General features: G+C 32.2%; 1 protein-coding gene and 1 long non-coding RNA gene across 2 annotated transcripts; one reads left to right on the top strand and one right to left on the bottom strand.

Moving 5' to 3' along the window:
- On the bottom strand, positions 5 to 1222 carry LOC107628122. Its single transcript, XR_001617602.2, has 2 exons — positions 825 to 1222; positions 5 to 774 (listed from the first exon to the last, which is right to left on the bottom strand). It is a non-coding gene; the product is annotated as an uncharacterized LOC107628122 (long non-coding RNA).
- Positions 2220 to 9476, top strand: LOC107623021 (proline-, glutamic acid- and leucine-rich protein 1). The gene is made up of 13 exons (XM_016325145.2): positions 2220 to 2629; positions 3195 to 3311; positions 3833 to 3897; positions 4072 to 4177; positions 4986 to 5060; positions 5509 to 5577; positions 6372 to 6501; positions 6601 to 6788; positions 6897 to 7081; positions 7317 to 7444; positions 7563 to 7846; positions 7941 to 8184; positions 8510 to 9476. The coding sequence occupies exons 1-13, from the start codon at positions 2360 to 2362 to the stop codon at positions 9301 to 9303; spliced, it is 2655 nt and encodes an 884-aa protein (XP_016180631.1). The 5' UTR covers positions 2220 to 2359; the 3' UTR covers positions 9304 to 9476.

Below are 13545 nucleotides of genomic sequence, written 5' to 3'. Positions count from 1 at the left end.
ATAACCAAGGTTTTGAAAACCGGACCGGTCATCAAATCGTTTTAGTTACTGGTTCACTGATTTACTGGTCCAACCGGTCTAACCGATGGTTCAACTGAAAAAACCGTTTTAGAATAGAATAATAAATAAATTATAAATATGCAAGTATTAAGTTGAGGGTTTAAGGTAGTATGAAGTTTTTCTAATGGAGTGGTGAATTACTCTTAGGATTTTCCTTTTTATATTAAATGCAAATTGCCAGATGAAAGCATGATAACAAGCAAGTAAAATTCCTCATCAGTACACAAAATGTTAAAAGAAATATCTGATAAAAATAGGAAGAATATCAAATGAATTATCATAAATCCAACTAAAAAATAAACATAGTACTTGGATAAATAAATTTGATAACATTATTAATAACAAAGTTGGTAGTGGACTAGTGCTAGAAAGGCTTCACCAAATGAAGGTGCATACAGGCTTTTAGAGACAATAGACTTGGATTTGTGCAGTAGCATTTTGGATGAGTTGCTTTGAAGACCATTTGGTAAAACTAAGCTTTGAATAGGTACAATACAGGCTTCACCAAATGCTCATAACACACAGAAAGACAGTTTCTCAAAATACATAAATAAGTGCTCATCCTCTGAAAATAATCATCTGAATCGCTATAAGGCAGGAAAAAAATGACCATAAGTCTCTTTACCCAAGTCAAAATAAACAACCATATCTGAACTCAACAATCACCATTCAGTACCAAACATTACAAAACATTAACCAATAATCACACTAAACCTGCAACCACCAATTACAAAACAGCAACAAACATGAGTACATTATAAAACATTCCAAAACAGTGATGACACTAAACCTGCATAGTAAATAATCTCAAAGACAATGATCACCAATATCCAGCAAATAAACAATAAATACACAACAACAATTTAGCAAATAAACAAGAAGAAGACCTAAATAGAAAATCCAACAAATTAAGTCGCAGCAACCTAACAATTTGACAAATTAAAACAACAGCAGCCCAACAATTTACCAAATTATCAACTTAACAAATTCAAGAACAGAAAATCACAACAAAACAAAAAAAATTAAAAGTAATAGAAGAACACAAGAACAATTAACAAATTAACAAGTTCACAATAACAGTTAAAAAATTTACCAAAAGAACAGTAATGCAAGTGGAATCATCATGCTAATATGTCTTCTGCAAAAATGCTATTTGTACAGCTAAAATTTCCTAATTACTATGATCCAATTATTCTAATTTCACATGCAATCAACTTACTAAGTATCTAAAAGCTAGAAATTATAAAACCAACCAGAAATATGGTTAAAGCATTTCATCAAACATGTTGAGTGCGGTAAAATTAAAATGAAATAAGAGAATTCAAAGCTTAATTTCAATGTGATAGAGAAGAGAACATAACTATTGTAACTTTAATTTAGTCTATAAAAAAATCCAAACCACTACCAAATCAAATAATTACTTATTGTAATAGAAATCAGAAGTTGCAGAGTTTGAAGAAGAGTATTGGTGTTGTGTGAGTGTATTATCTGGTGGCGTCCAGTTTTTAGAACATTGCATTCAGGTCATTTTGTCAATAATAATAATTAGATACTAAAATGTCAGCGTTTGAATCTTTTAGATACTGATTTAGTCATTACTTCTTATTTTATATTATTATTATTATAATAATGAATATATTAACTTAAACACTTATTATTTCAATAATTTTACAAAAATAACTATCGGATTAGATGATAATATAAAAATTTGATATCATACCCAATATTTTAGAGAAAAACATCTTTACAAATATTTCAATAAAAATGGTATGTTAATTTTATTGAGATTAAATATATTTATTAAGTATTTATTTAGTTGGACAATTTGATCTTTAACCAAAAAATTAGAATACGATTTTCAACCAAAAAAAGAAAAATAAGACATATTAATATTTGTAGTATCTTAACCAAAATAGCTTTTCTTTTTTCTTTCTTTGTTAAAGACCGATTTTCAAAGAGTAATAACTCAAACGGCATAATTTTCTCATACTCATCTAAGAGGTTGCGAGTTCGAGTCTCCTATCTTTGCTAAAAAAATTAAAAGGAAAAATTTTTTAATTTTTGAAAATTTATTTATATTTTTAAACTTTCCTTTTTCACGTTACAAAATTACAATACTACCCTCAGTCCCTCACTATATTCACCATTTCAGCTGAATTGGAAGATTTTCAGCAGCAAAGCTCAAACCTTTTCCCTCTTCCGCCGCACCCCTTTTCCCTCTCATCTTCTTCTTCTTCTTCTTCGTCATCATCTTCTTCTTCTTTTTCAAAAACCTTGTAGCTTCTTCCTCTTAGCTCCAATGTCTGCATTCGACTTCATCAATGGCGTGTACGACGCTGCATTCAAGCCACGTTTGCTTCTCTCCATCGTCAGGGACCACCTCCCCGACAGCAAACGACCGTTTTCGAACCATTCTTCTACGGTTTCAAAGGTTGTCTATTTGGTCAAAACGCACCGTCTCCTCTCTGAGTCTTTCACTGATTCCATGGACCCAAAAGTCGTTGAAGCTTGGAAATCAGCTGTTACTACCTGGGTCGAGCGTATTTTGGAACTTCTCGATAGCCCTGTGGTAAAGTTCGTTGCTTTGTTGTTCAATCTTAGTTGGGAGTTGCTTGATCACTTTATTTTTCCTTTCCAGTTTTTGTGTTTGATGAATATATCAGTAGTGTTATTATTATTGTTATTATTTCCAGTTTTTTTATTTTATTATTGAGGAAAAGCAGGAGTTTTTGATTGACTTAAATGGTTTTCTGTGCTGGTTAGTGGTTACTGCTTGCTGATACATACTTGGTTACACTTGATTTTTGTTAATGCTTAGGTTTGTTGAGTTGTTTTTTATTTGGCATTGTTGTAATTTTTGCTTGTATAGCCAAGCTAAGTTTACTTACTTTGTAATTGAACATGCATCCTTGCTGGGTATTCAGCACAATTTGTGAATTGCATTGCATGATTGCTATTACTATTTGAGGTTTTTTAAGGTGCTTTTGCCTAATTCTTTTGTTAGACACAGTTTGTCATACTGATTATTGGTTGTTTACACTTCAAAGACTCTTTTTTGGACTGAAAAAGATAATTATGTTTAGGTGTATCCATTTTGTTTAGTTTGACATTGTTACACTTGTTTGCTTTTACAGTCAGATAAATGTTGGGTAGGAATCTCTCTGCTTGGGGTTACTTGTCAATTGTGCAGCCCTGTTCGTTTCGTGGAATCCTTCGTTCCGTGGTTTCAGAAGTTGTTGCCTTCTCTACGGGTAACACACGTTTTCATTTTGCATTGGGGTTGTCTTCCAACCTTATTTTGATTTTTCTTCCCCTTTTGGGATGCCAACTGCTATTTATTGCGGGTTTTCTGTCGGTTTAGGTTGTAGATATAATTTGACCTGAATAGTATCACATTGGTGCTCTAAGTCGATGATTTTTGTTTCGATATTACAATCTCTGTATGTTAAACTAAGTACTCTGAATAGATTATGGTTGATGCTATTTCAAACTTAATTATACTATTACTACTCAATTAGTGGTATCTGAAATCCTTTAAGTTCACCTTCTAGATTCATGTCACTGCCAGGTGTTCTAAACACATGGGATTGTATATGTTGTATTTATGCAGTAGAATTCCTGCTTTGAATATTTTCTCATTCATGTGGACTTGATCATATCACCCTCTTTCCGTGTAGTTTAAGATCAAGGTTAAAATTGCTGAGATAAATATATATGTTTTAGTTGTGTCATATGCTCGTTTGACATGTTCCATGATATTTGTTTAAAACAGTCACAAGAAGATTCTTCATTCTTGAGGGTGGCTGCATGCGCTTCAATGTCTGATATGTTTGCAAGGTTCGATATTTCTTTTTCTACTCGTATTTATTAGTCCATAACTATTGGTACACAGTGTAGAAATAAACACATAAATTTATCCAATATTTGTCATGTGGAATATTTGGCATCATTTATCAGTGTTATAAATCAAATTAGCACAACCTTTTAGCTGTTTACTCTCTTGTAAATTAGGTTAAGTAAATTTCCCAAGTTCAAGAAAGATGGGACAGCCTGTGCCCCGAAAGTTGTTCAACCTGTTTTGAAGCTGTTAAGTGATTCTAAATCCGATGTTGTATGGGTAAGCTTTACATTTGAATAGTAGTGTATTATTTATTTATATTTTTATTCTTTTGATAAAAAAAGAATTTCATTAAGATGAGAAGAAAGACATACAAATTGGGGGATAAGGGATTTGCTATACAAAAGCAAATGCAAGATTCAACACAAAATTCATTTGGTTTCTACATGTTGCAGACAATGAAAAAAACCAAACGATGGGTGGATTTACATATATTTTGATGTGCTTACGTCATTTCAATAGGTCTATAACAACAGGTGGAAAAAAACTCTAGATTCCTGAAATAATTCTTAAGGGTAGAAATCTTGTTTTGTAATTGTTCTGTGGCTTTGTGCTTATGTGCTTTCAATTACAACATTGGACTTGGATAACAATATATCCGAAGTTATATAACTGTAGTTCGTGATGATAGGTTGAATCATTTGGTTCATCACAGAACAAGTATCATAAATAATATAAACACAAAAAATGAAAGCGTTGAACAGTTTTCTTGGGTAGTATTCTTCGTTGCCGGGTGAAAATGTGAAATAACTAATTGGAAAATCCATAACTTCATACCTAAGCAGAGGTATGCTAAGAAATGAAGATATCTCGTCTTAAAATTTGCACATATGATGGATAATTAAAATTGTTTATTGCTTTGCCTGTGTAAACCTTTGAATGTAGGATATTTCATTTTGTTTGTATGGCCTTGACACTGGACCTTACCTTTTTGTGTTAAATTTTTCGTGTATCATTTATTTGGGCATAAATTATCCGGTTTATTTGCTCACGGGTTTGCTCATTGTATGTATTGTGGTGAATGCAGGAGAACGCAATTAATTTGTTGTGTACCATAATTATGACATTTCAATCTTCTATTAATCAGAATAATTATGAAAGTGTAAGTTACTACTTCCCTTCTAACACTGGCTACATGCTTTATTCTAATGTATATGTAGCTTGAAAAAACTTGACCAGTAAGCATTCAAATTTTGATGATTTTGACAAAAGGACATGATTTCATCAAATAGAATTATGTTTATGAAATAGTTCTAATCCATTTTGATTTTCATATTAAATTTATTGTTAAACAGTTTCCTTTAGACGTTGATTGTGGTTTGTATAGAAAAATCTAGTTCAATATAAATATATTGAACTAGATTTTTCTATTCTAATGCAAGATCCTTACATCTCTATGCCTTAAAAGATTAAAACAATTGGTGATGTCATATTTGTATGCGTTTCTGGTTAGCTTGTAGCTTTTATCAGTGGAAAAACTGTACATGAAAAGCATTAGAGTTTTCTTGCTGACGTGTTAATGACTTGATTTGTGATGTGAAATTATGCAGATTGAATGTGCTATTGCTATAAAACTTTTATCCAAAGAGTCCAACGAATGCAGTCCTGATATTGCAAAGGTAATGGTTTCATCAAATTTCAAAGAGCCTGTTCTATGATATGATTATATTGTGAATATAAGAGTGCACGGAGGGTATCACGGGAGATTTTTAAGAGGATGTATTTCCCTGCTTATGCTTGTTGCAGCCATTTTTGTGACCTAAGAGAGTCCGGTAGTTTTTAAGAGAGGAACAGAAAAGGTATCCGGTAGAAGAATCCAAGAAAGATATGTAGTATACATTTATAGACATAAGACATAGAGCTTAAATGGCAACTATGGCATAGACAAATACTAAAAACTCAAAAGAACCACCAGAAAATAAAGGACATAGAAGAGAGGTTCATAAGTTGAGTCGTAGAGAGGGAATGGAAGAGAGGAACAAACAGAAAAAGAAAAAGAAAAAAAAAAGAAAACTAATGTTTTGTAACAGAACAAAGTCTCGAGAAGAGAGGGAAGAGTTGGAAAAGGAAAACCACTTGGAGCGGAGAAGGAGGGCCAACCGGCGGCGGAAGCAATGCTGTGGCGAAGCTGCCGCGATGGCTTCTTGGCGGGACCCAAAATCCGCCATGCCATTTCGTCATGGCGCTGCCATGACTGCAATTTAGAAAAAAGCAGCCTTTTTGCATTAATATTTCTCCGAGCAGGCGAGCACTCCTTGATGAGCGTTTTCCCCATTTATTTTTGTTTTCTAGTTTAATGTCTATTTTGTTCATTAGTTGGCACTTGGAGGAAATTTTCTCTGATAAAGAACAACAAATTTAAAATGTTCTTATCCTGATGTATACTGTCTTCTGCTTGGAATTATACATCCAGAAACTTGCATATTGCCTTGCATTGCTTCCGAAATCAAAAGCAGATGAAGGAAGCTGGTCTGTGATGCTGCAGAAGCTCTTGGTTTTGATAAATGATCAATTAAATTTTGCCTTTCAAGGCCTTGAAGAAGGTAGATGTTAGGGTTTGTTGTCCCACCCTCTTCTCTTTTTTTTCTCCATAAAACACATTGTTAAAAGCATTAGGTCACCATCTTTTCCATGTGCTGCAGCAACCGTGCGTAATCAGATTACTGGATTGCTGTTCTTGCCTGGAAAACCTCTTCCTTCCCCTTTAGGAGGCAATATATTGGCCGAAGAAATTATTAACAGAAAGTGGTCTGAGCAATCTCCAGCGTCTGATGTGCCTACACTTATCTTTGCCTGTTGCACGATGCTGACAAGTTCATATCCCGTTAAGGTAATTTGTAGGTTTTTCTTTTTCGTTTTTTTTTTTTTCAATTTTCGTACCTACAATTTGTATTACACTAGTTTTGGAGCAGGATGATAAAGAGCTATTGATTGTTAGGTAAAAATACCTGTTCGCTTGTTGTTGGCCCTTGCCGAGAGAATGCTAATTGTCAATGGCTCTTTGCCGCAAATGTCATTCCCATTCACGACTGCTAGGCAACAAGAGGACATTTGCTCGGTACTTCCGTCTTTACACTTGTGCAGCCTTGAATTGCTTGATGCTATCATAAAGGCCATGGGAAGGTATGATTGCAACTTTATCGAATAGTATTTTCAGTAATTTATTTTGTTTCTTTCATTATTGACAGCTTTTGTACTGTGTCGTCTTCTTCGTTTTGATAGCTTACCTTGCATTGCTATGGTGTTCTTTGTCCTGTTCACATGCAGACTTCCATATTTTTCGCTCTTGTAGATTCATCGGGTACTTATTTGTTGCGAAAATTCAGAATTTTAATTACTTTCTGTATTTGAATTGCAGTCAACTATTACCACATGCGGGCTCTATTGCTCGTATTATTACAAAGTACTTCAAGGATTGTGCATTGCCAGATTTAAGGATCAAGTTCTATTCGGTCACACGGACTCTACTCTTATCCATGGGTGTTGGTACGGAAACTTTCTCAATTGAGTTGGCTTTCTACTTTGTTTTTATACTTCTGACGATATACATAACGAATTTACTCTTTGTTTGTAATGGCTTTTACTAACTAACCATCTTGTACAGGAATGGCTATGTACCTTGCACAAGAAGTTGTTAACAATGCATTTTCCGATCTAGAAACCATAGATAATAAAAGTGGTGGAGCATCCAATGGTTCTAATCCAAATGCCTCGGCTGGATCACTGCCATCACCAAGTCGTAGAAAGAGGAAGCATAAGAATGCAAGTGGTCCTCTTCAGGAGAATGATGATGGTGGTTTGGGAGCAGAAGTTCTCAAGAACAATCCATCGATTCCAATTTCTCTTAGGATAGCCGCTCTTGAGGCGTTAGAGACTCTCATTACTGTGGTATGTTCCTTCATTAACCTTTTGGTACCTTCAGGGGTTTTTATTACTGTGGTGCGCGCGCTTGAAATTCTTCATAATTTATATTTGTACACAGGCTGGCTCTTTAAGATTCGAACCGTGGAGATCGAAAGTTGATGATGTTGTGTTTGCCACAGCAATGGATTCCTTCAAAGAAGAATCAGCAAGTAGCGAAATTAGTGAATTCCAGCAAGAAGAACTTGCTGAACCCATTGCTGATTTGCAGCTTGCTGCATTGCGCGCTCTTTTGGCATCTTTTCTCTCTTTTGCTCGGATTCGGCCTCCATATTTATCTGAGGGTCTCGACCTTTTCCGTAGAGGTACTTCTGGATTTAACAATTGTTTTTATTGATATTCATATCCTTGGTGGTAACTTTAGTTAGCAGCAGCAAAAATAACGAATTAACGTGTAAAGAAAAGATTTCGTGAGTATTTATTCACACGCATTCCCGCGTTAACAGAGTCTGGGGATGGATTGCATCCAAAGCGTGTAATGTAGGCAGTTTAATCTGATAATTGCATCAGTAGTTGATTCCACAGCTTGAACTCGTGACCTCAACCATTGTTCTAAGACTCCTTTTTGGAATTTAGCAACAATTGTCAATCAGATTTCAACTAACAACCACTTTATTGCAATTTGTGCAGGGAAGCAACAAACAGGAACAAAAGTAGCTGAGTTTTGTATGCATGCACTTTTAGCCTTGGAAGTGCTTATACATCCTAGGGAACTTCCTTTGCCGAATTACGTTTCTACCATTGAAAATGAGCACAATTTCCGAGACGAAAACAGTAGCTGGAGCAACCGAGGCCCGGTTGGTTTTCGACAAGTAGGGTTCGATACTCCCGACACTGTCGATGATTTGTATGCTAAATGGATGGAAAATGCCAGCGGAACCGGAACCAGAACCAATGTATCGATACCTAAGAATACAGTACGCACCGACGAGCCTTCTGAGGCCATTAGAGACACCAACCATAATGTGCTTTCCGGGCACCAGTGTTCAGGCACTGAAGTCCAAGAAAGGAATGAGATAGCTGGATCCGACGCCCCGACCAATGCAGATGTTGAAATGAGGGCTGCCGAGGATGAATTCGTTTCCAAGTCGGACAAACCTGTCGAATCCATGATGCAATCTCAGGAACCTGTCTCCAACACCACTATCATCCCTGTAGATCGCGAGCCGGTAGCTACCGAGGTGCAACCTGAGAGGATTGTTTCTGACAGCACGACGGCTCACAATGAAGGCAGCAGTCGGATGGAATTAGGCGAAGGAAGCTCGGCTAATAAAGTCTCTGAATCTGCCTCGCCGAAAAGAACACCAGACACTATAATGATTCAGGAATCTGCATTTAAATTGAATCTTGGTGATTCAGTGGCTCATGATGATTTTGATCTTCCTGAAATTGTGGATGCAGACCCAGATACTGATTCTGAGTAAGAAGGGGAAGGTGCATAAGGTAGAAATTTTGGTAGTTTTAAGTTCTATTTTTTATTTTTTAACGGGTTAGGTAACTTTTGAGTGAGCAAAAAAGATCAGTAGTTTTTTCCCCCTACTTTTATTGTAGAAATTTACTTAAAATTTGAGTGAAATTACAGCAACTTACATAAGAATTAAACCTGGCTAAAAAATAATGGTAATCATAATAGACTTTATATTTTTTTGTCTATCCTCATGTTCTAATTTCTAAATTAATATTTGAAACTCAACTATATAGACAGTTTTTGGTGCTCCTAAGAGTAAGTTGGTTTTTGTTCCAATCCATTCAATTTTTGATAAGTACACCAATATATAAAAGATGAAGGCTCTCCAATATCTCTTCAACTACATTCACTCAATTCTAAATCAATCAACACATAATTTAGCTGAAGTTTTAGAGAAAATTTTATTCTATACTAGTTTAATTCTTAAATATTCTTTATTAATATTAACTAAACATATTTTAATTCTCTATTTTGATATATTTTATATGAATAGTTGAAATTTTTGGTGACTTAAATAAATTAAACAAAGAAAAAGAACAAGAAAAACAAAAGAACTATTTAACTAGAATGGCAGTTTCTTTTAAGACTACTCTTAAACTCCTTTCAAGGAGAATTAAACTCCTTTCAAGGAGAAGAAAGCCCTACATGATGAAGTTGTAATCTCATTGTCATCTTTGCCAGTTGAGATTTAAAAGAATAACTTGCTAACTTGGTTAATCATATGTACTTTTTACTTTAGTACTCGGCTGGTTAGCGAGAGATTCTAGAAACTTCGAGCAAAATGATTAATTTTAACTAGAATGAGACCCGCGCGATGCGCGAGGGTTAAATTAATGATAGTATATAATAAATATTAAAAATGGCTATGTTTTGTAAAATTAAATTAAATATGTGTAAACTAAAGTTAAATTTAAAAGGTGTTTTGTTTAAAATAATTTGTAGTACAAAAGATTTGAATGTTGGAGTTATACAAAGTGACATTTTTATTTGGTGGTTTGGTTTTTACATTTGTTTTGGTCGATGAATTTAGTCTCCTTATGTGGCGTTAGTCGTCCTTTTTTTATTGGTTATTGTTAGAGTAGTTGTTTTCTTCTTTCTGTCGTAGATTCTTGTAAAGGCTTTCTTTATGAATTGTTGAGTTGTATGCACTTTCTATTGTGTTGTTTGTTCCATCTTTAAATGTATGTTCTTCTTCTAAAGATGTGTATTGAACTTGTATGGTTTTCTTTCTTCTTAATCTCTTGATATGCATGCAGTTTTTCAATGACATCTACAATAAAAAGAACAAAAATGTGTAGAATTTTTTTATTAAATAAGTTATTTTTAATAAGAATAAGTGAAATAGTATAAAATGAAATTACCTGATAATAGTTTTCTTTGACCCACTTTGTCAGATAATGTCTCAAGTATTGCAAATTCAAAATAGTGTTGGAAAATGTTTAATTTAAAAATACAATAAATATGTTTGTTTTGTACTTTTTCATCTAATATAATCATTTTTGAACAAAGAAACTTTTCTTCATTTGTGGGTGTTAATGTTTCCCATAGACGAACCACGCGAACTTTGATAAACCAATTTTCTGTTTGTTTGGTGATATTGTCCAAAGAATGATGCTCTATTGAGTAAGTTTGAAATGTTGTGTAGTGTGAAAATAATTTTCTTATGCTAAATTTGATGTTATTTGAAGAAATAGTGATAAGAGATTTATATAAGTAGTTCAAATAGTATGAAATTTGAATATTTGTAATGTTAAATTTATTATGATTAATAGATTATTATGACATTTGTAACATGGATGTTTATTACATTTAATGAGTTATTTATAAAAATTAATAAATTAATTATTAGGGTTATAAATTTATTGTATTGTTTATAACGGTAAAATATAATAAATATAGGGATATTGATTCTTATGGTTACAAATTTGGTTAGATACTATTAATTTCTAATTATTATCATTGGTAATTTTACAACCTAATTTGTATATATTTTTATTACTTGTATATTTTTTGTATATTTTATTTTTTGTTGATTTGAAAATAATAGTTGATTTGGCAAAACTTGAGTGGTTGGTTCTAAAATTTTGCCAAGTAAGCGATGCTACTGACATGATATTAGTAAGAAGAGAAAGATGTTTTAAAAGTAATGTGGATAAACTTATCTATCTACTTTTTTATATTAAGAATAGATAGATAGAATTAATGAGTTATACATTTATTTTTTTCAATTTAAAAAAGATATAAATCTAGTCCACATGCATGCAAAGAATCTTGAATTCCTCTTCTCTTTCACATTCGAAAAGACAAACAATGGCGACTTATATTGTCTTATTTTGGTAAATACTTCATGTACTGTTCTTCATCACCATCATAAACTCAACTAAGCTTAAGTTGCAAACTAAGTTTCAACATTACTATCATTATCATAGCCCATAGAATAAGGCATTGGAACCCTGAAAATTTCATTCCTATGGATTCCTACAAATTGTGTTTTTTCTTACAAGGCAAGCCAAGAAGAAACATCGAAAAAGGTCAACTCAAAATAACAGTAACGAGGACTTTTATTAGGGTTAGTTCTCATTTATAATATTTTATATAGTGGTACATAATAATGTCAAGTGTATCAATGAAAATCACACCAAAAAGTAGGGTAGATTCACTGTATCTGTTCCATTTGAAAGCTCCAATTTAACTATAACTCAAGCATAAACAAAGGGCGTTTGCCCAAAGGTTAAACACTATATAAAAATATATATAAAAAATGTATTTATAAAAAAGAGTAAAGAATCGTTTTTGTTTCCAATGTTTAGGGTAAGTTCTATTTGTGTCTCTAAACGTTTAAATTGTCTTATTTATATCTCTAATGTTTGTAAAAGTGATTCAATGTTATGCTATCATTAATTACACATTATAAACTTTAGTTGGAATTCTACAAATCTCTTTTTGAAGTTAAAATACAAATGTTTGGTCAGAATCGACGATTCACTTCGGATAATAACGCATTAAAGTTGAAACTAATCTCTACAACATTTATATAATTCACTTTTTTTAGGAACATAATTGAACTGAACACAAATTTTGGATACAATATTAAAATCAAACACATTCAAGTGAGACCTAATTGAAAATGAATATATTCAAGTGAGAATAATTAAAAAATACAGTCTGATCTATTAGTATAATTAACAGCATGATAACATTAAATCACTTTTATAAATGTTAAGAATATAAATAGAACGATTTAAATACAAAANNTATATTCAAATTTAACTTCAATTGAATTTTGATTGAACTTTTAAAATTTAAATCTCTAACTCCAATAATGACCAATTTGGTTTTTAGAACATTGTATATAAAATATTTGGATGGTGGAAACATAATAAGTGAGTAAACTTAGAGGCAAAACCTTGGGGAAGTGTAGCACTATTTTCAGTGCTTTGCTAGTTTTCTATAGTATAAGAATGTTATATATTATTCAATTCCATGAGTGACATACTAGCATGTGATAAAATCTTATTAAATTGGTAATGAATGTAGATGGAATTAAGAACAAATGCATAATGTAAATAAAGTTGGAATAACACTTGCTATTTAAAAAAAAATGGGCGCAAAAAATTTGAATCTTTTAGATTTTGAATTTTATTTTAGAGGATAAATTATCATTTATTTTATAGGTAAGATTAAAAAAAACTATAAAAAAAAATCATTCAAATGGATAAATTATCATTTATTTTATAGGTAAGATTAAAAAAAACTATAAAAAAAAATCATTCAAATGTAAAAATTATATTTTATCTTCTCAAATAAAAATTTAAAATTTAAAAGATTTAAATTCATAAAAATAGAATTATTGTTGTTAGAACATTTATTAGGTGAAAAAAAACAAGATAATAAAAAAATTGGATCTTTTAAGTTATAAGCTTGTATAAACAAAAGACAATTGATTAAAAAGAAAAAAAAAACCCATAATTACAAAATAAAAGGTGATATCTTAAATTGGTACCCAAAATTTTAATTAGACACTTAACTATTTAACAGAAAGATGTAAGTATTTGATTGAAAATTCATTAAGAATCAATTTAATAACACTCCAAAAAGAAAGAAAAAGACTGAACTATATAATCCACAACTTCAATTTCAAGTGCAACTTAGTTACGTAACATCTAGATATGTGGCCTATAAACGTCTAACAGTTATC

This window comes from Arachis ipaensis, chromosome B02, assembly GCF_000816755.2.
Source record: "Arachis ipaensis cultivar K30076 chromosome B02, Araip1.1, whole genome shotgun sequence".
Classification (NCBI taxonomy): Eukaryota; Viridiplantae; Streptophyta; class Magnoliopsida; order Fabales; family Fabaceae; genus Arachis; species Arachis ipaensis.
This window is presented reverse-complemented; position numbering and strand designations above follow the sequence as displayed.

What these genes read in the sequence shown, in the direction of transcription:
- LOC107623021 (XM_016325145.2), top strand. Translation starts at nt 2,360, where the DNA reads ATGTCTGCATTCGACTTCATCAATGGCGTGTACGACGCTGCATTCAAG. An exon ending in AGTTGTTGCCTTCTCTACGG is followed by an intron (nt 3,312 to 3,832) that starts GTAACACACGTT and finishes TGTTTAAAACAG; the next exon opens with TCACAAGAAGATTCTTCATT. An exon ending in GCAGTCCTGATATTGCAAAG is followed by an intron (nt 5,578 to 6,371) that starts GTAATGGTTTCA and finishes TTATACATCCAG; the next exon opens with AAACTTGCATATTGCCTTGC.